A 22605-nucleotide genomic window follows, 5' to 3' on the forward strand; every position below is an offset into this window, starting at 1 on the left:
GTTTCTAGGGGTGAATGGAGAAGGCAATGGCACCCCACTCCAGTACTCTTGCCTGGAAAATCCCATGGACGGAGGAGCTTGGTAGGCTGCAGTCCATGAGGTCGCTGAGTCGGACACGACTGAGCGACTTCACTTTGACTTTTCACTTTCATGCATTAGAGAAGGAAATGGCAACCCACTCCAGTGTTCTTGTCTGGAGAATCCCAGGGACGGGGGAGCCTGGTGGGCTGCCGTCTATGGGGTCACACACAGTCGGACACGACTGAAGCGACTTAGCAGTAGCAGCAGCAGCAGCAGCAGCAGCAGCAGCAACCTAACAAGCTAGGCCCACGGTGGAGTGCGGGGTAATACCTCCAGCTAGCCCACGGCGCGCAGCCTTGTGGGAGTTGTAGTTCTCGCAACTCAGAGTCCCCGGACAGGCTTCACCACGGGACTCGTTTTCCCGTGCTCCTTTGCGCGGGTCCACTTGGGGCAAGTCCCTGAGTAGGTGAGAAAGTGGCTGGCAGCTTTCTTATAAAAAAGTGGAGTTCAGCGGTCTTTGTTAACGGAGCTACTGCCACGGAGGAACTCAGGGCGTGTTTCTGTCCCGTCAAGAGTGCTGAAGGCCGAACTTGAAATACAAGTTTAAGGTTCCCTAGAGGACGAAAGATCAGGAGCTGAGCTCCTGGCTCCCGGTATCCCCGCCCAGTCTGCTGCGGGAGCGGCCAACCCCGACCCGGGTTAAAACTCCCGGGAAGTCGCTGCGCCCATTCTGGGTCCCCTTCAAAGCTGGGAGTCGTAGCGGTCGCAGCCTGGGCGGCTGGATGTGTGGACCCTCCGGTTCCCGGGAACTGAAGGGAGGCTGCTGAGCCCCGTCGCCCACGGGGGACTTGTATTCGCTTTCTGCATTCTCACCCCGAAGGGCAGCCGAGGGGTTTCCATCATGATCTCCCGGGTCTTCAAGCTGCGCATGTGGGCCCCCGTGGGCGTCCTGACCTCGCTAACCTATTGCCTCCACCAGCGGCGGGTGGCCCTGGCCGAGACTGGGGGAGCGGACGACCAGAATCCTGTCGACCGAAGCCTGTTGGAGTTGAAAATGGTGCAAGTCGTGTTTCGACACGGGGCGAGGAGCCCTCTCAAGCCGCTCCCGCAGGAGGACCAGGTGAGAGAGACCGGCACGGTTGGGGAGCGAGAACTGTGTGGCCAGCTAGTGGCGGGCCAGGGTCTTTGCCCCAACGCACACCACCTTTGGAATTTTACTCACGGAGCGGGAATTCGGACTGGGTCCTGACGAAGGGAAAACAGTGTGAACAAAGGTGCTGATCATGTACTCCCAATCCCTCCCAGCCCCCTCGGACACCCGGATTGTGGGGCAGCCCGGAAACTTTCCATGGCTGTAGCCCAGCTAATAGTAGTGTGCTTCCCTAGGTGCGTATAAATTGCCTAGGGATCTTGTTAAAATGCGGATTCAGTCGATGTGGGAGCCTGAAACTCTATATTTCTAGTGAATATTTGTGGGAACTTGAGTACAAGGGTGTAATGTAGTTCCCACCATTTTGATGTTTGTCAAAGAGTTGTAGGGACCTTTGTGACAGGAACCAACCAGATTGGGATCACAGTGGACAAGAGGTTAATAATGCCTTTGGGAAGGGACCTCCCCTAGTGGCTCAGTGGAGGCTCCTGCCAATGCAGGAGACAGGGATTCAATTCCCTGGGTGGGGAAGATCTGGGCAGAAGGAAATGGCAACCCACTGCAGTATTCTTGCCTGGAAAATCCCATGGACAGAGGAGCCTGGCAGGATATAGTCCATGGGATTGCAAGAGTTGGAGACTTGGCGACTAAACAACAAAACCAACAGCACTTTTGGGAACAGATTTTACGTCAACTTTCTCTCCGGGTTTGCTGGAGACTATTTGAGATCCTGAAGATTTTTTTGGTAACACGTGCTGTATCTTGGGGCTCTCCTTTTTCATTCTGAGTTCCTAAACTTACTGTAGAAGGGATCTGAGGTAGGAAAAAACAAAATTAATTGACCAGTCTTAAAATCCACCTGGTTTTGCTCAGGATAATTATGATTAAAGTACAGATAACTGGTTTTGAAGATGATTACCCTTTCTGGATTTTATTCTTGGGGAGACCCAGTAAAGATCTCTTTCATAGCAGGCAGGCTGTGATTAAAGAATTGTCTTCCTAATGAAGATAAATAGGCAACCTGGAATTCCCAGGCATCTAGGTGGCAAGCTTGCCTGTGGGGTGCTTTTGCATTGCTGGTTCTCCAGGTTGATGTTGGAGTAGGTTCAGCAGGATGTCCAAACTAATATTAGGCATACTCATGACAGTTGCTTTTAAGAAGTCCTCAGGGTTCTACAACTCACAGTGTACAACTGAAAACCCAGTTTTTAAAGCTGGCCACATGTGAAATCAAACCTCAAAGCATTTCCCACATAATAAATCTTTGTAGGCACTTAAATTCTGTTATCAAGTTTCTAGTTAGCCTTTCTATATGGCCATTCCATATTCTATCTGGAACCTGAACTTCACTCCTTTCCTTCTCTTTCTTTCCTTATTCAAATATTTGGATCTTTTCTCAGTCTCTTACTTTGCCTTTTTATTATTAGGTCACTAATTTTCCTTCTAGTTTTATACATAGCCCATTTCTTGTGTACTCCCCTTTCTTCTCCATTTATTCTTGGTACAGAATTGTTGTTCAGTCACTCAGTCGTGTCCAGCTCTTTGCGACCCCATGGACTGCAGCACATGAGGCTTCCCTGTCCTTTACTATCTCCTAGAGCTTGCTCAAACTCATGTCCATTGAGTCGGTGATGCCATCCAACCTTCTTATCTTCTGTCATCCCCTTCTCCTCTTGCTTTCAAACTTTCCCAGCATCAGGGTCTTTTCTAATGAGTTGGCTCTTTGCATCAGGTGGCCAAAGTATTGGAGCTTCCGTATGAGTCCTTCTGATGAATACTCAGGATTGATTTCCTTTAAGATTGACTGGTTTGATCTCCTTGCAGTCCAAGGTACTCTGCAGAGTCTTCTCCAACACCACAGTTGAAAAGCATCAGTTCTTTGGTACTCAACCTTCTTTATGGTCAAACTCTCACATTCATACACGACTACTGGGGAAACTCATAACTTTGACTAGACGGACCTTTGCTGGCAAAGTAATGTATCTGCTTTTTAATATGCAGTCTAGCTAGGTTAGTTGGAGAAGGCAATGGCACCCCACTCCAGTGTTCTTGCCTGGAGAATCCCAGGGACGGGGGAGCCTGCTGGGCTGCCGTCTGTGGGGTCGTGCAGAGTCAGACACGACTGAAGTGACAGCAGCAGCAGCAGCAGCTAAGTTGGTCATAGCTTTTCTTCAGAGGAGGAAGCGTCTTTTGATTTCATGGCTTCAGTCACTATCTGCAGTGGTTTTGGAGCCCAAGAATACAAGTCTGAATGTGTAGGCCTGGACCTCTTTCAGACAGTATATGTGTTCCCTGAAGGAACCAGAAAAAGATTTAGATTCTTTTAGGGCTTTCTCTGGAGAAGGCAGTGGCACCCCACTCCAGTACTCTTGCCTGGGAAATCCCATGGACGGAAGAGCTTGGTAGGCTGCAGTCCATGGGGTTGCTAAGAGTTGGACACTACTGAGCGACTTCACTTTCACTTTTCAGTTTCATGCATTGGAGAAGGCAATGGCAACCCACTCCAGTGTTCTTGCCTGGAGAATCCCAGGGACGGCAGAGCCTGATGGGCTGCCGTCTATTGGGTCGCACAGAGTCGGATACAACTGAAGCGACTTAGTAGCAGCAGCAGCATCAGGGCTTTCTCCTGAGCCAGTGGGTGTGTGATGGGTATCTTTGCCTTATGTTGGAAGGGGCAGTCGTAGCTAAGGTAGAATGCCGGCTTCATTCATCTTCTGTTTTTGTAGCCACAAAATATGGTGCATTTGAATCCTTGGTCTCATTTTGCAATTAAATAAGGCACATTACCATTCAGGACTCCTCACATTTTCAGATTTTATGTAGATGCACTGAACACCTTTAGTTATTCTGTATAAACTCTTGTGCATAAAAGCAAGGGGTATAACCAACTTTTGTTCAACTTAGGCTATGAGCAGGTGTCATCAGCCTCCTGTGACTTGTTTCTGGCTATTCTATCAGGATTTTGTTTCCAAGCTCCAGTATGATAGAGGCTGTTCATGGGATTTTCTAGTCTTCCTGATTCTACTATTAATTAGAGTCAGGAAGGACTATTTGGCAGCAGTTCTAAAACTAAAATTGCCTTTGGTAGATGTTTCCAGACTTCTGACTGGTTTATAGATAAACATGTGACAAGTCAATGCATTCATTATCTTACAAATCCTTAGAAAATATCATTGTTTAAAACTAGATGTTTTATTGAGTTTTTTTCCCTTTATGATTGAATGACTGATAAATTAACCTGTCTTTCCTAAAAGTATTGTATCTGTGCTCTGAAAATAAAACTCTAGAACTTGATTGGTCATTTTTTCTGATTGTTAGATTAGATCCAAAGATAAATTTGACCGTACTTTTGGAATTTTGTCAGCTTCTCTCTGTTTCATGGCAAGATAGCCCCCAACCCAGGAAGACTCCAGTTTTTAGAAAATAAAGTCCAATGCGTTCAGACGCCACAGTTCATGAAGACATTGCTGCTAAGTCACTTCATTCGTGTCTGACTCTGTGTGACCCCATAGACAGCAGCCTATCAGGCTCCTCCGTACCTGGGATTCTCCAGGCAAGAACACTGGAGTGGGCTGCCATTTCCTCCTCCAATGCATGAAAGTGAAAAGTGAAAGTGAAGTCACTAGTCGTGTCCGACTCTGTGTGACCCCATGGACTGCAGCCCACCAGGCTCCTGCGTCCATGGGAGTTTCCAGGCAAGAGTACTGGAGTGGGTTGCTGTTGCCTTCTCTGTATGAAGACATTAGAATCCATATTTATTCTATAGTGTAAATGAGCCAGGAAGAATGATGTCAGGTGGGCTGGGAAGGATAATGTCAGTATCATTGTAGATTAACACTTATTCAAAGCTCAGCTAAGATAAGTGGTTTTCAGGAAGCATTACATAAAGGATGTGCCAGTCAGTCCATTAATTCCTGTGCAGTGGTGGTTCTTAACCTTGGTGGGACATTGGATTCAACTGGGGAACTTTAAAAAATACTGAAGCCTAGGTCTCTCTCCCAGAGATTCTGATTTAATTGACTCAGAGCATCCAGTCATGATAAAAGCTTCTCTGGTGAAGCTTATAATTATCTAGACTGCTGCTGCTGCTGCTGCTAAGTCACTTCAGTTGTGTCCAACTCTGTGCGACCCCATAGATGGCAGCCCACCAGGCTCCCCCGTCCCTGGGATTCTCCAGGCAAGAACACTGGAGTGGGTTGCCATTTGACTGAGTAGCATTTAAAAAACTGAGGCCCCATACCTGGGAGATTTGGATGTGATTAACCCACGTGGGGCTCAGGCATCAGTAACTTAAAAAAATTTTTCCAGCTATAGTAGTGTGCAGTGTGTAAGCTTTCAAATCATTAGTTTATTCTGAAAACTACACCTGGAAGTTTTTGTTTACTTTTATGTAGATTTTTTTTTTTTCCTTTTACCTGGAATGTAACATATCAATCCCTGTATAGTATTGTCTTCATGGAAATGTGCTTTGGTGAGATGCTATCATTCTGTATCGAGGGAACAATAAGAAACAATCCCACAAAACTCATTGCTGTGACTACTGAAAAGATGTTCATTATATTACTCTATCCTCTTTATGAGGACCCTTGGGAGGAATTTGTCTGTTCACTTGAGAAATGGTGTGCTTCTCCTAAACAGTTGGCTTGCTTTTATCTTTAAGCTTGTCTAGCTGATCAGGTTTCTCCTTTTACATAAAAGCCAGAAAGCTTAGTGCTGAATCTTTTGGCCCACCTACAGTAAGTATGTAGATCTTCACAGCATGTATTAATGTTTTTTGAGAAACTTTTGCTTTATCCATTTTTTGGGTCACTCTGCTCACTTGCTTTTGTGTTTCTTTTCGACTTTGAATTGGTTATCTTGGGAATTCCGTCAGTCCAGAGGTTAGGATTCCATGCTTTCACCACTGAGGGCACAGGTTCAATCTCTGGTTGGGGAACTAAGATCCCACAAGCCTCGTGGTGCAGCCAAAAAATAAATAAATAAATTGGTTATGTTGCTATATTTTAGGTATTGCTACCACCTACTTCAAGTTAGTTCTTGAAAATGGAGTATAAATAAATAAAATTATAAAGTTACTCTTTGCTACTGACTCTGGGCTGAAAAACAGGAGCAAGACTGACAGTATGTATGTGGGATGGTCACTGTGTACGGAACTTACGTATCATCCATTTTTGAAAGTCTGGAAACGTGTATTTTAGACTTGACGTGACCTAGCCCTCAGGAGTCATCTCCTAGGAGAACCAGAGGTCCTCTGTTGGTGGATACACCTAACAGGAGAAGACTTTTTAGTGTGGCTGAGCCGGCCTTATGGACCTGGTGTCAGGACCTGTGCTCAGACACTGGATTTACATGGATGGATAATTCAGTCTCAACTATAAAAAAGAAACGAGTTTACAGTGTGGTGAAGAAGAGAGACAAAACGGACTGCAGTTATGGGAATATGCTGGGAATGCTGGAAACTCAGAGGAGATATCTCAAAACTTAAATTGTATAAAACTGAACTCAGTTTGTTAACTATTCCTGTCTTCGCCTCAGTTTTAGTCAAGAAGTACCTCCATCACCCCTTACCACTTCACGCACCCAGACTCCAAATCAAAGTAAAATTTTTCTTTATTCTTTCTTGTTCATCTACCAATATAGCCTCCAAAAAAAGAAAAAAAAGCTTTTATCTACTTACTTGCCAGGATTGATGCAATGTCTTGAATTCTGTTCTGTTGAATTCCCTTCTGTTCTGGCTGCCTTTCAGTTCAGTTCAGTTCAGTCGCTCAGTTGTATCCAACTCTTTGCGACCCCATGAATCGCAGCACGCCAGGCCTCCCTGTCCATCACCATCTCCCAGAGTTCACTCAGACTCACGTCCATCGAGTCAGTGATGCCATCCAGCCATCTCATCCTCTGTCGTTCGCTTCTCCTCCTGCCCCCAATCCCTCCCAGCATCAGAGTCTTTTCCAATGAGTCAACTCTTTGCATGAGGTGGCCAAAGTACTGGAGTTTCAGCTTCAGCATCATTCCCTCCAAAGAAATCCCAGGGCTGATCTCCTTCAGAATGGACTGGTTGGATCTCCTTGCAGTCCAAGGGACTCTCAAGAGTCTTCTCCAACACCACAGTTCAAAAGCATCAATTCTTCAGCACTCAGCTTTCTTCACAGTCCAACTCTCACGTCCATACATGACTGCCTTAGATGAGCCCTTAGGCACTCACTGGCTCTAGTACAGACATCTTGAAATTGGCTTTTTCTATGTTGAGTCTTTCCAATTCAGTTGTGATCTATCTGATAGCCTTCAAACCATTCTGTAGAGCCTGTGGGCTAAAGGGATGCTGAGTGACTGGGCCTCTGAGTTCCCACTCCTGCTTCAGCTAGAGAAACTCCAGGCCTTTTTATGGCTGAGTAATATTCCATTGTATAAATGTACCACAACTTCTTTATCTATTCATCTTGTTGATGGACATCGAGGTTGTTTACATGTCCTGGCTAAATATTGCTGCTCTTTACAATGGCTATTGTAAATATTGAGCTACGTGTATCTTTTAGAACTGTGGTTTTCTCAGGGTATATGCCCAGTTGTGGGATTGCTAGGTCACATGGTAGATTTATTCCTGGTTTTTAAAGGAATCTCCATACTGTTTTCCATAATGGCTGTATCAGTTTATATTCCCACGAGCAGTGCAGGAGGGTTCCCTTTTCTCCACATCCTCTCCAGCATTTACTGTTTGTAGATTTTTTTTTATGATGGCCTTTCTGACTGGTATGAAATGATACTTCATTGTAGTTTTTATTTGCATTTCTCTAATGAGCAATGTTAAGCATCTTTTCATGTATTAGTAATAAGGTTTTATGAAGCTTCCCTGGTGGCTCAGTAGTTCCAATGCAGGAAAGATGGGTTCAATCCTTGGGTCAGGAAGATCCCCTGGAGAAGAAAATGACAACCCAGTTCAGCATTCTTGCCTAGCAAATCCCATGGACAGAGGAGCCTGACAGGCTATAGTCCATGGGGTTGCAAAATAGTCGGACATGATAGAGCGACTAAAAACAACAATAAAGATTTATACTCTAATAAAAGATAAAAGAAGGACCAGTGGAAGTGACATTTTTTTTCTAGCCAGTGATCCACAGGGTTTGGGGTGGAAATGGGGGGGCAATGGGAAGAGTCAGGTTTGAGTTCTAGGGATTAGAATTGGGGTAGCCTTGAGAGTCATAATAAGTTGGGAAGAGGAGCTGGCATATGGAATTAGAAGGAAAGATTTATTTTTAAAATTGAGTCATCACATCTGACTCAATGAGTGTAAGAATTTTATGGGCTGTTGGAGCTATGAGGCCTATAACTACTTGTTATGTTTTGAAAACCAGTACAGTTGGGGCCGGAGCCAGAATCCGGGGAGTAAAGGAAGATGGTAAAAAGTGAAGGTTTCTTAGAGGGCAGCTACTTGTTTGAGAAATTGGATGAAAGGAAGAGACATATGTAGTAGTTCAAGGGGCATTAAGTAGAGTCTTTAACAAGGGCCACAAAACCCTGCAGGTTGATTCCTTAAAAAATCTTACAAATATATGGTCACTGAGATTGTATTATATTCATTCATTCATTCACCAAGTATTAGGTGCCAGGCCCTCTGGCCACTTCTACCCTTTACTTCAGTCTGGGCTTGGTACCAGAATAGACCCTCAGCAGTGAGTACTGTGTGGCAATTACAGGACCTAGGCTGAGGATACCTGGAATAATAAATTGCAGTCATTTCTTCCCTTAATTGGAGCTGGAGTTGAAGTTTCTTTCCTTCTTCCCATCCTTCTTGGGAAGGTTGCTCGTATAGCATCAGTGTGATTCTAGCTATGTGCTGCCAGATGTTAACGCTCTTAAGTTTCCAGAACCTTTTAAGCAATGTGTTGTTTTTTTGTGCTCGCCGCAGGTAGAGTGGAAGCCCCAGCTATTAGAGGTCCCACCGCAAACTCAGCTTGATTATACAGTCACCAATCTTGCTGGTGGCCCGAAACCACACTCTCCTTTCGACTCTCAGTACCATGAGACCACGCTGAAGGTGAGCGATGCTTTCCTGCTCCCTGAAGCGCCTTGCAGAGCTGTGATGGTCTGCCCTGGGCTGAGGTTCTTTAGCAGGCTGTGAGATTTCTTCATTCTTCTCTCCCCTCCCATGCCTCAGGGGGGCATGTGTGCTGGACAGCTGACCAAGGTGGGCATGGAGCAGATGTTTGCCCTCGGGGAGAGGCTGAGGAAGAACTACGTGGAGGACATCCCCTTTCTTTCGCCAACCTTCAACCCACTGGAGGTCTTGTGAGTCACTTGAGAAAGGAATATAGCACCCAGTGTTAGGTCTTGAGTGTGAGAAAACCTGTCCTGACGCTCTGTGTGGTCCCCACTCTCATCCGAGGTAGTCTAGCTGGGAGATATGAGAGTGATCTGGCTGCAGCCTGTCGCTCCATTGATCGCCAGGGTTGATTTGGCTCATCTGGCTGGCTAGGCTGGTGTCCCCTTCCCTCTCTCACTGCTCTGCATGTATCCCTCCTGATGCTGCGTGCTCGGTCAAAGAGGACGACCTTCCCTGAGAGAGGAGAACCGTTCTTTGATCAAGGGTACAAGAAGCTGCGTTCCCTTGCTAGAACCTCCTAGGCAGTCTGGGGACGGTTACCCTAATATAATAGGATTCAGAGAACAAGTGGTCCCTGGAGGTCATGTTCACTGGCCCTCAGGTCCCTTGGACAGCCATCCCACAGAGGAGAGAGGGCATTTCCCAGCCCTCTAGCCCCCTTGTGGGGCTTCCCCGGTGGCTCAGATGGTAAGGAATCTGCCTGCCATGCAGGAGACCCAGGTTCAATCCCTAGGTTGGGAAGATCCCCTGGAGAAGGGAATGGCTACCCACTCCAGTATTCTTGCCTGGAGAATTCTATGGACAGAGGAGCCTGGCAAGCTATAGTCCATGGGGTCGCAAAGAATCAGGCACGACTGAGTGACTAACACTGTAGTAGCCCCCTTTATGTAGTTTAGAAAGCCTATGAGTGCTCTGTGGAATAAGGTAGTGGGCACATGTAAATCTTCCTTCTATGAGTTTCTCTATGTTTTTGTTTTGTTTCCAGCATCCGTTCCACTAACATCTATCGGAACCTGGAGTCTACCCGCTGTTTGCTGGCTGGACTTTTCCGGTGTCAAAAAGAAGGTTCGAGTTCAGGGTCTACAAGTCAGCCCCTGTCCCTGAGGTGCCTTTTCGTCTTGCTTCCAAAGCCCCGCTCTCTCTTTCTTGATGTCTGTCCCCACCTGGGTCTCTCTCATCCTGCTCCTGGGGCCTCTCTGGTGTACCAGCTGTGTGGCAGGCCCCTCCCTGTCTGGCCTGCTGCTGCACCTGCCAGCCTGACCTCACACCCACACCGACATGTCAGCTGCTCCGATGCACCCCTGGCTCCTAACTTTTTCTCTCAAGTGTCTACACAAGCTGCATAAGGTAGCTGTAGCCAGAGTTTTTCAGACAATACTTGGGGCTTTTTGTTTAGTTGAGACACTGCTGGAAAGGAAAGAGAGTAAGAGGAACTCTTCACTGGGACCCAGGCCTGCTGCCACGGCCCTGGTCTTGGTGATAATCCACAGCATAACCCAGGTGGTGTTAACAGTTTCCCATATGGCCTTTCCCAATTAAGGAAGTCTGTTGAGTTTGGGTTTTGACATATTCAGCCAGTGAATGATCACACTAGTGGGTTCTGCAACTTTCCACCCTCAAGGACCACGTTTATTATTTTCCCTTATGGATCTCATGTATTTGAGGGCTTTTGAGTATCAAGTGAAGCTGCATTTTGTCATTAATTTTAATCGATTCAAATTTACACTTAATTAATGGTCTGAGTTTCAGATCATCATGACCTTGCCAATATTAAAATACTCAAATGATGCCATAAGGCAAAAGTTCTTGTTACTTTGTTTAGCTTCTTTAGCAGTATCTCAAATTGAGGTAAAATTTCCATCAGGCTTTTAAAAAATGTGTAAGATACAGAACCTCCAGACCAAAGGAGGCTGGCCTTGCCCCTAGCTGGTTTGGGTATGGCTGCTAATTCTGGCTGGCAAACAGCCTGAGTAACAGAGCAAACAGGATGGCCTGCTCCTTACCTTTTGAGAGCCCCTGAGCTTAGGAATAGTCTACAGTGCATGGCCTTCTGAAAACTGTTCACTTGCTCAGCTTCTGAAAGGCAAATGTCCTGTCCCCAGAACCACCTAAAGTATAAGTAATATAGAAAGGGTGTTTTTTGGTAGCGGCCTGATCTACAGGTGGGCTTCAGACTCAGGCTGCCCCAGGTTTCCTGCGAGGAAGGAAGTATCATCACCAACTGTTGGTGTGGCTGCCTGGGTAGCCGCTCCCTGCACTGCACTTAGACAGCCTCACACTCCAACTTGACTTGTGACCTGGCTACTTCCTTGCCTTGGCCATTATCATGGGATTTGGATAGACCAAAGAACCCCACAAGGTGCTAACATTGGTGGGAATGGTTCAACTTTGGGATATTGTTTCAAGAGTAAAATCCTAGCGAAGTCCAAGAAGGTTTTGAGTAAGCTCCAGAGAATCAGAATGGTGGTGGAGGGTGTTGCTCTGTATCATTTGGTCATTCATTCCTTCAACACATATCTGAGTGCCAGCTCAAATATACCTTATTTATCATAAACTGAAGGTCTGTTATCCAGACAGTCATGGCAGGTACCAGGTAGAAATTACCATGTGTTAATTAGAGGCTTAAATCATAGTTACTATTATTTTCACATTTAAAGGACTCACTGTACGTCAAACATGGTTCTAAGAGCTTTGCAGATACTGACTGAATTCTTGTGATGACCCTGTGAAGTAGGTAGCATCTCTGTTTTACAGATAAGAGAACTAAGGCAGAGGATAAAGGACTGTCTGAGGTACACAAAGCTAATAAATGGAGGAGCTGGGATTCAAATTCTGGCAGTCTGGTTTCCCAGTCCATACTTTTCACTCTTGTGCCATCTTGCTTCTCAGAAGACTTGGGTATCTGGATAGGGCCTCTGATCATGAGGTCTGTTTTACGATGTGTCCTGCAGAACTCCAGGATTCTTCAGAGGGGTCAGGAACTACAGAAAAGGAGTGGGATGGGGCATGCAAGTACACCGTGCTTCAGACCCCTACCTTGAAGCCCTCAACCCCTTTTCTTTTATTACCTTATTTCATAGTGGGAGAAAAAAGCTCCCACTGCTTTAGAAACAACTGGAAATTGCTGATACTAGTCTCACCCCTTCAATTTACATGTGAGCCCCAAAGAAGAGAAGTGACTTCCCAAAGTCATCCTGCTGGTTGGTTGTAGATTCAGGGCTAAACTCATGACACATTTGGTCATTCATTCCTTCAACAACATCCTCCTCCTGTCCAGACCAGCCAAGTGTGTGTGACTTCTGGTATTCTGCTCAAGTCACAGTAGGCTGCTCTTTAATCCTGAGGTTTTGACTATCGGAAATTTGTTTGGGAATGGTAGGTCTTTGGGGTTTGGATTCACCGGAGGGCTTCCCAGGTGGCACTAAAGAATCTGCCTGCCAGTGCAGGAGACGCAAGAGATGTAGGTTTGATACCTGGGTTGGGAAGATCACCTGGAGAAGGAAATGGCAACATACTCAGTATTCATGCCTGGAAAATTCCATGGGCTGAGGACTTGGTGGGCTATAGTCCATGGGGCTGCAAAGAGTTGGATACAACCGAGTGACTGATCACATAATATAGCAATCATTCCACAGATTGACCTCAGTGAATTCCATAAAGCTCCTCTGCCATCAGAGAAGAAGAGGCTTGAGCTGTGTAGAACAGGACCCTGGTGCAGAGCAAAGCATGGAAAGGTGTTAAAGCACCTCCCTTGGGCATTGACAGGAGACAAGGGTACCTGTCAACTCTGAGCAGGAGCAAGCTGCTGTGAGGTGTGTAAGAAACACTGTCTGTAGTCTAATCTTTGGTTCCTGCTAGTGCATCTAGAAGCCTGGCTTTTCTTTTGGGCAAGGCCATGGGGTCTCAGAGGATTTGTGACCCTGTGGGCACCTTTCTCAGACTGTTTCATAAGTCACCATATTGGTGTATGCAGGCGTGCATGCATGCTAAGTTGCTTCAGTCGTGTCTGACTCTTTGTGACTGTACAAACTGTAGCCTGCCAGGGTCCTCTGTCCATGGGATTTTCCAGGCAAGAATACTGGAGTGGGTTGCCATGCCCTCCTCCAGGGGATCTTCCCATCCCAGGGATTGAACCCATGTCTTACTTCTGCATTGGCAGGAAGGTTCTTTACCGCAAGTGCCACCTGGAAAGCCCATATTGGCTTATAGGATTGGACTTTGCCAAGCAAAAAAATCACCTTGTTCTGCTAAAGTAAGGGATGGCCCATTTGTTAGAATCTCCAAGTGCTGGTAGTATCTTGAGGCAGGCATTTTTTTTGGAATGCATCATAGATGTGCCTGGAGTAGGAAACAGCTACCCACTCCAGTATTGTTGCCTAGAAGATCCCATGGACAGAGGAGCCTGGCAGGCTACAGCACATAGGGTTGCAAAGGGTCACGACTAAGCACGGATGTGCCAGTCTGATCAGGTCTGTGCCTTCTCCAGGATATAGGTAGCCCAGCAGGAGAGGTTGTGCTCGACAGAACTGGGCTGCTGTGTGCTTTCTCAGACCCCAGGGGAGCTCCTGTTGGCAAAGCCAGGACATTCACTGTCCTTAAGGAGTAACCTGGATGAAGGCCTCTGGGAGTAGCTCCATCTGTGTATACAAAGAGAAGAAGAAGTGGGTGGAGCTGCTGGGAAGAACAAGCTGAAGCCTCTTCCCGCCTGTGCTTCCCACCTTCCTTCCAGGACCCATTGTCATCCACACTGACGAAGCAAGCTCGGAAGTCTTGTATCCCAACTACCAATACTGCTGGAACCTGTGGAAAAGAACCAGGTAACTGCCTCTGATTCGTGTTCTTTAGGGTAGGGGTATAGGCAACATTGTACCACCTCTGCCAGCACACTGGCTGTGCCAGTGGATAATGGATGGGAGAGATGGCATTACTTGGGTCTGACATCAGCTGTTGCTCACAGGACAGGCTCATGGTGAAGGTACAGGACATCCAGGGAGACCTACATGCTGGGCTGAGAGATGGTGTATACAGCCACGCGTGGGGCTTCGCCATTTACCAAGCGTTGTGCTTTGTATTCAGTCCTGGGCTCTCAGATGGGGTAACTGAAGAAACTTATGGAAAAGATGAGTAAGCCAGTCATTAACTGCAAATCTAGATGGGCACACCAAAGAAGACACAATGTGCTGCTGTGTAGGATAGATTGGTTTGGAGCTGATGGCACTATTCAGGTTTCAGGTATTTGGGGGCTGCACTTAAAATATGTAGAGTGTGTTCCCCAGAAGAAGTAGACGTGTTTTCAAGCAGACCTGGCCATGCTTGCATTGTTTTGGGTATAACAGAAGGGAATGCTGGAATGGGATTTGGAAACCAATTATTCTAGCCCTGGTATGTACTAAGTCAGTTGGCCTAGTAGAGTTTCAGTTCAGTTCAGTCACTCAGTCCTGTCCGAATGCGACCCCATGAACTGCGACCCCATGAACTGCAGCACGCCAGGCCTCCCTGTCCATCACCAACTCCTGGAGTTCACCCAAACCCATGTCCATTGAGTTGGTGATACCAGCCATCTCATCCTCTGTCGTCCTCTTCTCCTCCTGCCCTCAGTCTTTCCCAGCATCAGAGTCTTTTCAAATGAGTCAACTCTTCACATCAGGTGGCCAAAGTATTGGAGTTTCAGCTTCAACATCAGTCCTACCAGTGAACACCCAGAACTGATCTCCTTTAGGATGGACTGGTTGGTTCTCCTTGCAGTTCAAGGGACTCTCAAGAGTCTAACACCACAGTTCAAAAGCATCAATTCTTTGGCGCTCAGTTTTCTTTATAGTACAACTCTCACATCCATACATGACCACTGGAAAAACCATAGCCTTGACTAGATGGACCTTTGTTGACAAAGTAATGTCTCTGCTTTTCAATATGCCATCTAGGTTGGTCATAACTTTTCTTCCAAGGAGTAAACGTCTTTTAATTTCATGGTTGCAGTCACCATCTGCAGTGACTTTAAAATGACAATTATACTAGCTAACCCCAATGAGTTGTTGAAAGTTAAATAAGATCCTAAATGATGAATGAAATATATTTTGTAAACTTAATAACCATATAGTATAAAGAAATATAAGGAATAACTTTTTTTATTTTTCGGCAGAGGCCGGAGGCAGGCTGCTTCTTTGCAGCCAGGAATCTCAGAGGATTTGAAGAAAGTGAAGGAAGGGATGGGCATTGCCAGTAGTGATGAAGTGGACTTCCTCGTCCTACTGGACAACATGGCTGCTGAGCAGGTGGGCTGGCTGTCCTCCTCGGGCTCTGGGAGGGTCGGGGGCAGCCTGGGCAAGGCTTGGTGGGCTGGCTCCTGAGTTAGAAGCGGGTGGAGGCCTCCTGGCTTGGAGACAGCTGTGAAAGCACTTGCTGGCAGAATGGACCTGGGAACTGGGGGGTAGGGTGGACTCCTCACCAGATTAGGAGTGTAGACATTTTAACTCTTTACCAGAGTTCCTTGAAGCATATTCACTAGAATACCCACGATGCAAGTGTCTATAATGTGGGCAGGCAGGGCTGGGGTGGGTGAGTAGGGAGGGATTATGGTCTAAAAAGTTTGGAATGCCTCTTTATTGTATCACTTTTTGGAGAGTCTATATGCACGTCAGCCTATAATCTTTAATTCTGTTTTTCTCAAGCTTGGCCCTAGAATCTTTTTTTTTCCTAATAAATACTGAAGGCCACACAATGGGAAATGCTCCAGATTCAGAAGTCAGACACCCAAAGGCTGTACAGTCTGGATCCTCCTTCCTTCTCTTGTGAAGATGACAGTGTGCCTTGAAGGCAGAAATGCACCTTATGTGCAAAATAGGTTTAAGGTTATAAAACAAAAGAGTTGATAAAGTATTTATATGGCATACTTTTTAGAAATCATTTTGGGGATGATGAAGGCCGAGTAAAAATTTATTAATTCCTTGCCTTATATTTTATTTATTTATTTATTTATTTAGCTTAAAAGAACACAAATGTTTTTTACTTTGGAGTAGATGAGCATCAGAAAGAGAGGAAAAAACAATTTTTCTCTGGGCCTTCAGATCTGGAGGAATAGCTTCCGACAGGCCTTGGGGACATAGAGTTTTGAGCCAGTCTCTCTCTGAGAGAAGACAGTCCCCTTGGACTCCATGGAAGTGGATCGGCCGCCAGGCCCACTGGATGAGTATTTCTTTCTAAAACTGTACCCATGGCCCTTTCAGGTGCACAACCTCTCGAGCTGCCCCACGCTGAAGAGGTTTGCATGGATGATTGAGCAGAGAGCTGTGGACACAGCCATGTACATCCTGCAGTGGGAAGAAAGGTGAGGGGGCCTCTTCAGCTGCCGGCATACAGTCACGCTTGGTCAGGCCTCCCAGAGTGTGGGGAAGGGGACTTGTCAGGCCTGCTCACACCTGTCAGCTGGTGTCTTTGTGTGCAGAGGCTGAAATCACCCCATTCTGCTGGCCTTCTGAAAGACTCGGCCCTGGGTCCTTCCATTTCTGGAGCGGGGACTGGTGACGTAGTGTTTTCATTCACTGTTACACAAAACTGGGAGCTGCCACTCGACCAAGTTTCTCTCTCTCTTTTTAAAGTATTTATTTTATTTTTATATATTTATTTGGCCATGCCAGGTCTTAGTGGCAGCATGTGGGATCTAGTTCCCTGACCAGGGATCAAACCTGGGCCCCCTGCATAAGGGAGCATGGACTCTTAGCCACTGGACCAGCAGGGAAGTCCCTTGATTGAGTTTCTCTTAATCACCGACTTTTTCCTTTGCTTTAAGTTTCAAAACATTGGGAGAATGAAGGAAGAATAATTATTGCTCATTTTATTCATCATATTACAGTTTGTAAATCATTTTCCTGTTCTTGCCATGAGGTTGATGTCATTATCCCTGACAAGTCCAAGTCCTGGCTTTTAGAGATGGGGAAACTGGGCCTGAGAGATGTGGGCCACCTTGCCTAGGCTCAGCTAGCAAGAGGTGGAGGTAGGACTTGAACCCAGATCTTCTGACCGCCAGTCCTGTGTTTTCTCTGTTTTACTGGTATTTAGGGCTCTCTTTATAGAAGGCCTATTTCCTGACCATCAGAATGGAGGGTATCTCTCTTCCCAAATATAAAAAAGCACCTTTTAATGGTTGGTTCAGAGCATTCAGCTTGTACTCAGAATAGGTGACTTGGTAAGAGAGGGGAGTATAGAGGGGAAGTCCTGAGGAAAAGAAGTGGGAGGAAAAAGCCGCTAACGTTTCAAGAATTTGCTTGATCTTGCATAAGAATAGGAGCCTCTGCCTGCTTTTCTTCTGCTCAGTCAGTGCATCCATTTTGCACTTGCCTCAGGCTCCTGGAAGGTTCCAGCCACACCCTCTCAGCTCGCTGCCACTCCTATGACTGACCACCTTCCCTCATCTTTTCCTGAAGTGGCCCCAACTGTTCCTAAACTGTCGCTCACTGCCTTCCCCTCCACCAGCACATACTTACATGTATGTTTTTTGGCTGCGCTGTTTGCTGCTGTGTGCTCAGGCGTTCTCTAGTTGCAGTGGGAGTTACTCTCTAGTTGCGGTGCACGGGCTCTAGGTGTATGGGCTTCAGTAATTGCCACACCAGGCTCAGTAGTTGTGACAGACAGGCTTAGCTGCTCTGCAGCATGTGGAATCTTCCTGGACTAGGTATTCAACTCATGTCCCCTGCCTTGGCAGGTGGATTCTTGTCCACTGTGCCACCAGGGCAGCCCATACACACATATTTAATAAATATATTAGGCTTTGCAGGCCGTGCATTATCTGTTGTGTCTATTCGTCTTGGCCCGTGGAGCATGAAAGCAGCCATAGATGATACACAAATGGGCACAACTGTGTTCCAGTGGAACTAGTTACAAAAACGGGCTGCTGAGTTGGAATTGGCCCACAGCTATTGTTTCCTTTCTCCTGCATTTTAAACAAGATCTGGGTCCAGTCCACTTTCTTTTCCATTAGCCCTGGTTTCTTAAAATTGATGTTTCTTCAGGAACAAATGGTTCTAGTTCATAATGCCATACAGCTTGCCTTGGCCTGCATGAATTCTTTGGAAAGTATATGCTGCTTATAGTATTGATTGCCTGCTGCTGCTGCTGCTAAGTCGCTTCAGTCGTGTCCGACTCTGTGCGACCCCATAGACGGCAGCCCACCAGGCTCCCCCGTCCCTGGGATTCTCCAGGCAAGAACACTGGAGTGGGTTGCCATCCTTCTCCAATGCATGAAAGTGAAAAGTGAAAGGGAAGTCGCTCAGTCGTGTCCGACTCTTAGCGACCCCATGGACTGCAGCCTACCAGGCTCCTCTGTCCATGGGATTTTCCAGGCAAGAGTGCTGGAGTGGGGTGCCATTGCCTTCTCCATTGGTTGCTTACTCTTCAGCTATTGCTTCAACTTTCCTTGATTTGTAAAAGTGGCCAGTCACCATGAATAAGGATTGGTCTAAGCCAGTCATGGCAACTCTTTTTGTCAGTGATTGGATTCTGGGAATTCTGGGAAAGATTTTTCTTCTCTTGGATAAAAAGTGAGAGTCACCCAAACCAAGCCTTTTTGCTGCTTACTAGCCCCCATGTTCCTGCTTTGTTTGTTACTTCTCAAATATGCTTTGAGTTGAGGTAACCCCCTGTGATCATGAGGTGCCCATCCTGAGAATGAAAGTGGTAGAGCCACAGTGCCAACCCAAGAGCTCTAGTGCTGGACTTGTTAAAAAAATTAAGAAAAGTCCTTATGGTCTCAACGCCAAAGAAGGGGAGCTGACACATAAGAAGTGTAGTTGAGGCGATTTCCCTTCAGATCGCTCTTCTGAGGGCCTTCTGGAATTCCAGGGATTGATTACACCCTGTCCTTCCCGGTTTTGGCCTCGTTCTCTATTGCTTATCCTGGTTGCCATCCCCTCACCCCTCCCATCTCAGCCATGTTCATACCAGGTCTGTACCCTGCTGCTGTTTACAGTCTTGGCACACAGAGAGCCCTCAGACTTAAGGCAGTGCTGCTTCTGCCCTGACTGCCTGTCTCTGTCCTTCTCGCGTCCCCTGTCTTTTCTCAGCTCTTTCACTGGGCTCATGAGGTTCCAGGGGGCAGAAGCAGCCTGTATCCCTTGTGTGCCCAGTGCCCACTGGGCACTTCAGCACCATTTACTCACCACAGGGAGGGCCTTCAGATGGCAGTTGGCCCACTCCTCCACATCCTGGAGAGCAACCTGCTGAAAGTCGTGGACCCTGCCACTCCGCCCAGCAAGACCAGGTACTCGGCCCAGGAGCTTGGCTTGGCGTGACTGAGGAGGGTGGTGGTGGTGGGGCTCTGGCTACAGGAAGGGAACCCAGGTTCTAGGAGGGTGAGAACCAGGCTGTCAGTAACTGAAAGTGGATGTTCAAGGCCACGTGTCCCAGAGACATTCACGACATTTCTACCTTTCTTCCTGACACATCTGTCCTACCATGTTTCTAAATTTTCATTTTAGTAGAAAAGAACCCTAAATTAATTTTTCCATTTTTTAAAACTAATTGAACATGCATCCAATGGAATAAGTAATTAGGACATCACAACTCTGGGAGGACGGACAGGGAGGTCTGGGCTGCTGCAGTCCATGGGGTCACAAAGAGTCGGACACGACTGAGCGACTGAACTGAACTGAACTGAACTGATTTGGTATTAAAATAGCCCCAAACAATGATAGTTGCTTAATAGATTGTTTAAACACCTTCACTGAGTATATTGGAAGAAGGGAATCCTACTGAGCATTTAAAAATGTTGGAAGTGGCTTGTGAACCTCCATAGCCACTTTTGGGGTGCCTGGAACTCCAGGTTAGGGACCATGGATTTGGAATGTGTGTCCAGGGCACTTGGTAAACAAAGTGTGGTCTGCAGATAAACAGCTTCACCATCACCTGAGACTGTTTGATTTTCCACTGTAGCCTGACCCACTGAATCAGAGTCTGCCTTTTAACAAGACTCCCAGGTGGTTTGTAAGCCCCCTGATATTGGAGAAAACACTTTGCAGCCCCATGGACTGTATCCCACCAGGTTCCTCTGTGCGTGGAATTCTCCAGGCAAAAGTACTGGAGTAAGTAGCCCATTCCCTTCTCCAGAGGAAACTTCCCAACCCAGGGATCTAACCTGGGTCTCCTGCATTGCAGCTGGATTTTTCACTGTTTGAGTCACCAGGGAAGCCCATCTACACCAAAGGAGTTTTTGATTTTTTCCCTCACATTTATTTATTTGGTTGTGCTGGGTCTTGATTACAGGACGCAGGCTCCGTTAGTTGTGGCACTTGGGCTTAGTTGCTCCATAGCATGTGAGATCTTAGTTCCTGGACCAGGGATCAAACCCATGTCCCCTGCACTGCAAGGTGGATTCTTAACCACTGGGCCACCAGGAAAGTCCCTCAAAAGAGATTTATACCAGGCTCAACTGATTTCTAGATGTCACCTGGTTTCCCCACTCAAAGGAGGCAGGCGATGTCCTGGCCTCCAGTGTCCTGCAGTGAAGAACTATGGAGAACTGTTTTCTTCTTGCAGCAAGCTGTACCTCTATGCAGCTCATGATGTGACCCTCATGCCTCTCTTAATGACCCTGGGAATTTTTGACCACAAATGGCCCCCATTTGCTGTGGACTTGACCATGGAACTCTTCCAGCACCGGGAGTCTAAGGAGTGGTTTGTGCAGCTCTATTACCGAGGGAAGGTAAGACCTCTGGGGTGTGGCTGGGAGGCGGCTGGGCCGTGCGGCCCACCTGGTTTTGCACCAGGTCGCCTGCTTGGGCCCAGGGAGTCTCCACTGGTACACGAGCTCTCTCGATCCTCTCATGGCTGTGGCCCAGGGATAAGGCAGAACTGGGTCCGTAGTGGCAGGCTGGGGCTGGAAGCATGTCCCGGTTCTGCCACAGAACCCTTTTAACAACAGGACCACCCTTCTCTTCTCCTGAGGGTCTCTCCCAGGATGTAGCTCCTGACTGTGAGGCCTGTTTTGAAAGTTAATGATGAGGCCTTTGGGAGGTGATGTGTACTTCAGCGCCTCTGGTGCCGTGGCCACTGCGGCAGGCTGCTGTCCAGGGCAGAGGCTGAACACTCCCTAAGTTTCGACCTTTAGCCTTCCCAGGGGTATAACATCAATGTGTCTTCCAGTCAGTTCAACCATCAGTTATTGAGTGACTTTCATGAGCAGGGCATAGTGCCTTTAATCTGAAAGCTGACTGATTAATGGGGGGTTCTTGGCTGATACATATGTACATACACATCTGATTGGGTCAAAGCCTTTTAGAACTCTGGACACAGTGCCCCTGCTGAGTTACGTCTCTTCCACAGGAGCAAGTGCCAAAAGGTTGCCCTGACCGGCTCTGTCCACTGGACAAGTTCTTGAACACCATATCAGTTTATACCTTAAGCCCAGAAAAATACCACATGCTCTGCTCTGAAGCACAGATGATGGGACTTGGAAATGGAGAGTGATTGATTTGTACAAGTAAGATGTCTGGATTTTTAAAATAAAATGCCTTTACCCAATGCCTCCTGCTGTTTGGTTTGGGGAAGGCAAGAACAAGGGTTAATGGACTTTAACATAAGGTAAGGGTATTTCTTTCCTATAGGTATATTAAGATCTCTTCTTGAAAGGAAAAGTGTATAATGTTGAGACCAAAAGGATATACCCTATTTTGTGGTTTGATTTCCATGGCAGCTGCCTGTGACATGAGGCTTCCCTAGTGGCTCAGATGATAAAGAATCTGCCTGCAATGTGGAAGACCCGGGTTCCATCCCTGGTTTGGGAAGATCCCCTGGAGAAGGGCATGGCTACCCACTCCAGTATTCTTGCCTGGTGAATTCCATGGACAGAGGAGCCTAGTGGGCTACAGTCCATGGGGTTGCAAAAGTCAAACATGACTGAGCAACTTAACACTTTCCTTTTCTTGCCTGTGACATAAGCTATAGAATTGCGTGTGGTTTTCGACCTCAGTTCTTTTCCTATCTTCATTTCACACACATATATTGAACATCTACTAAGTAGTGGTCATTCAGTTCAGTTCAGTCGCTCAGTCGTGTCCGACTCTTTGCAACCCCATGAATCGCAGCATGCCAGGCCTCCCTGTCCATTACCACCTCCCAGAGTTCACTCAGACTCACGTCCATCGAGTCTGTGATGCCATCCAGCCATCTCATCCTGGGTCATCCCCTTCTCCTCCTGCCTCCAATCCCTCCCAGCATCAGAGTCTTTTCTAATGAGTCAACTCTTCGCATGAGGTGGCCAAAGTACTGGAGTTTCAGCTTTAGCATCATTCCTTCCAAAGAAATCCCAGGGTCTATCTCCTTCAGAATGGACTGGTTGGATCTCCTT

General features: G+C 46.9%; 1 protein-coding gene across 2 annotated transcripts; it reads left to right on the forward strand.

Moving 5' to 3' along the window:
- The first annotated feature begins 453 nt into the window (after window positions 1–453).
- On the forward strand, window positions 454–21781 carry ACP6 (acid phosphatase 6, lysophosphatidic). 2 transcript variants are annotated; one of them, XM_040230869.1, is made up of 10 exons: window positions 454–1141; window positions 9075–9203; window positions 9324–9454; window positions 10255–10334; window positions 13999–14086; window positions 15409–15541; window positions 16493–16593; window positions 19426–19521; window positions 20796–20961; window positions 21204–21353. In XM_040230869.1, the coding sequence occupies exons 1-10, from the start codon at window positions 923–925 to the stop codon at window positions 21252–21254; spliced, it is 1194 nt and encodes a 397-aa protein (XP_040086803.1). In that variant the 5' UTR covers window positions 454–922; the 3' UTR covers window positions 21255–21353. The 2 variants fall into 2 exon arrangements, with proteins under 2 accessions (XP_040086803.1, XP_040086802.1); XM_040230868.1 differs by lacking the exon at window positions 21204–21353 and adding an exon at window positions 21582–21781 and having other exon boundaries at window positions 456–1141.
- Window positions 21782–22605: the final 824 nt, after the last annotated feature.

The sequence above is a fragment of the Oryx dammah genome, unplaced genomic scaffold (assembly GCF_014754425.2).
Source record: "Oryx dammah isolate SB20612 unplaced genomic scaffold, SCBI_Odam_1.1 HiC_scaffold_28, whole genome shotgun sequence".
Lineage (NCBI taxonomy): Eukaryota > Metazoa > Chordata > Mammalia > Artiodactyla > Bovidae > Oryx > Oryx dammah.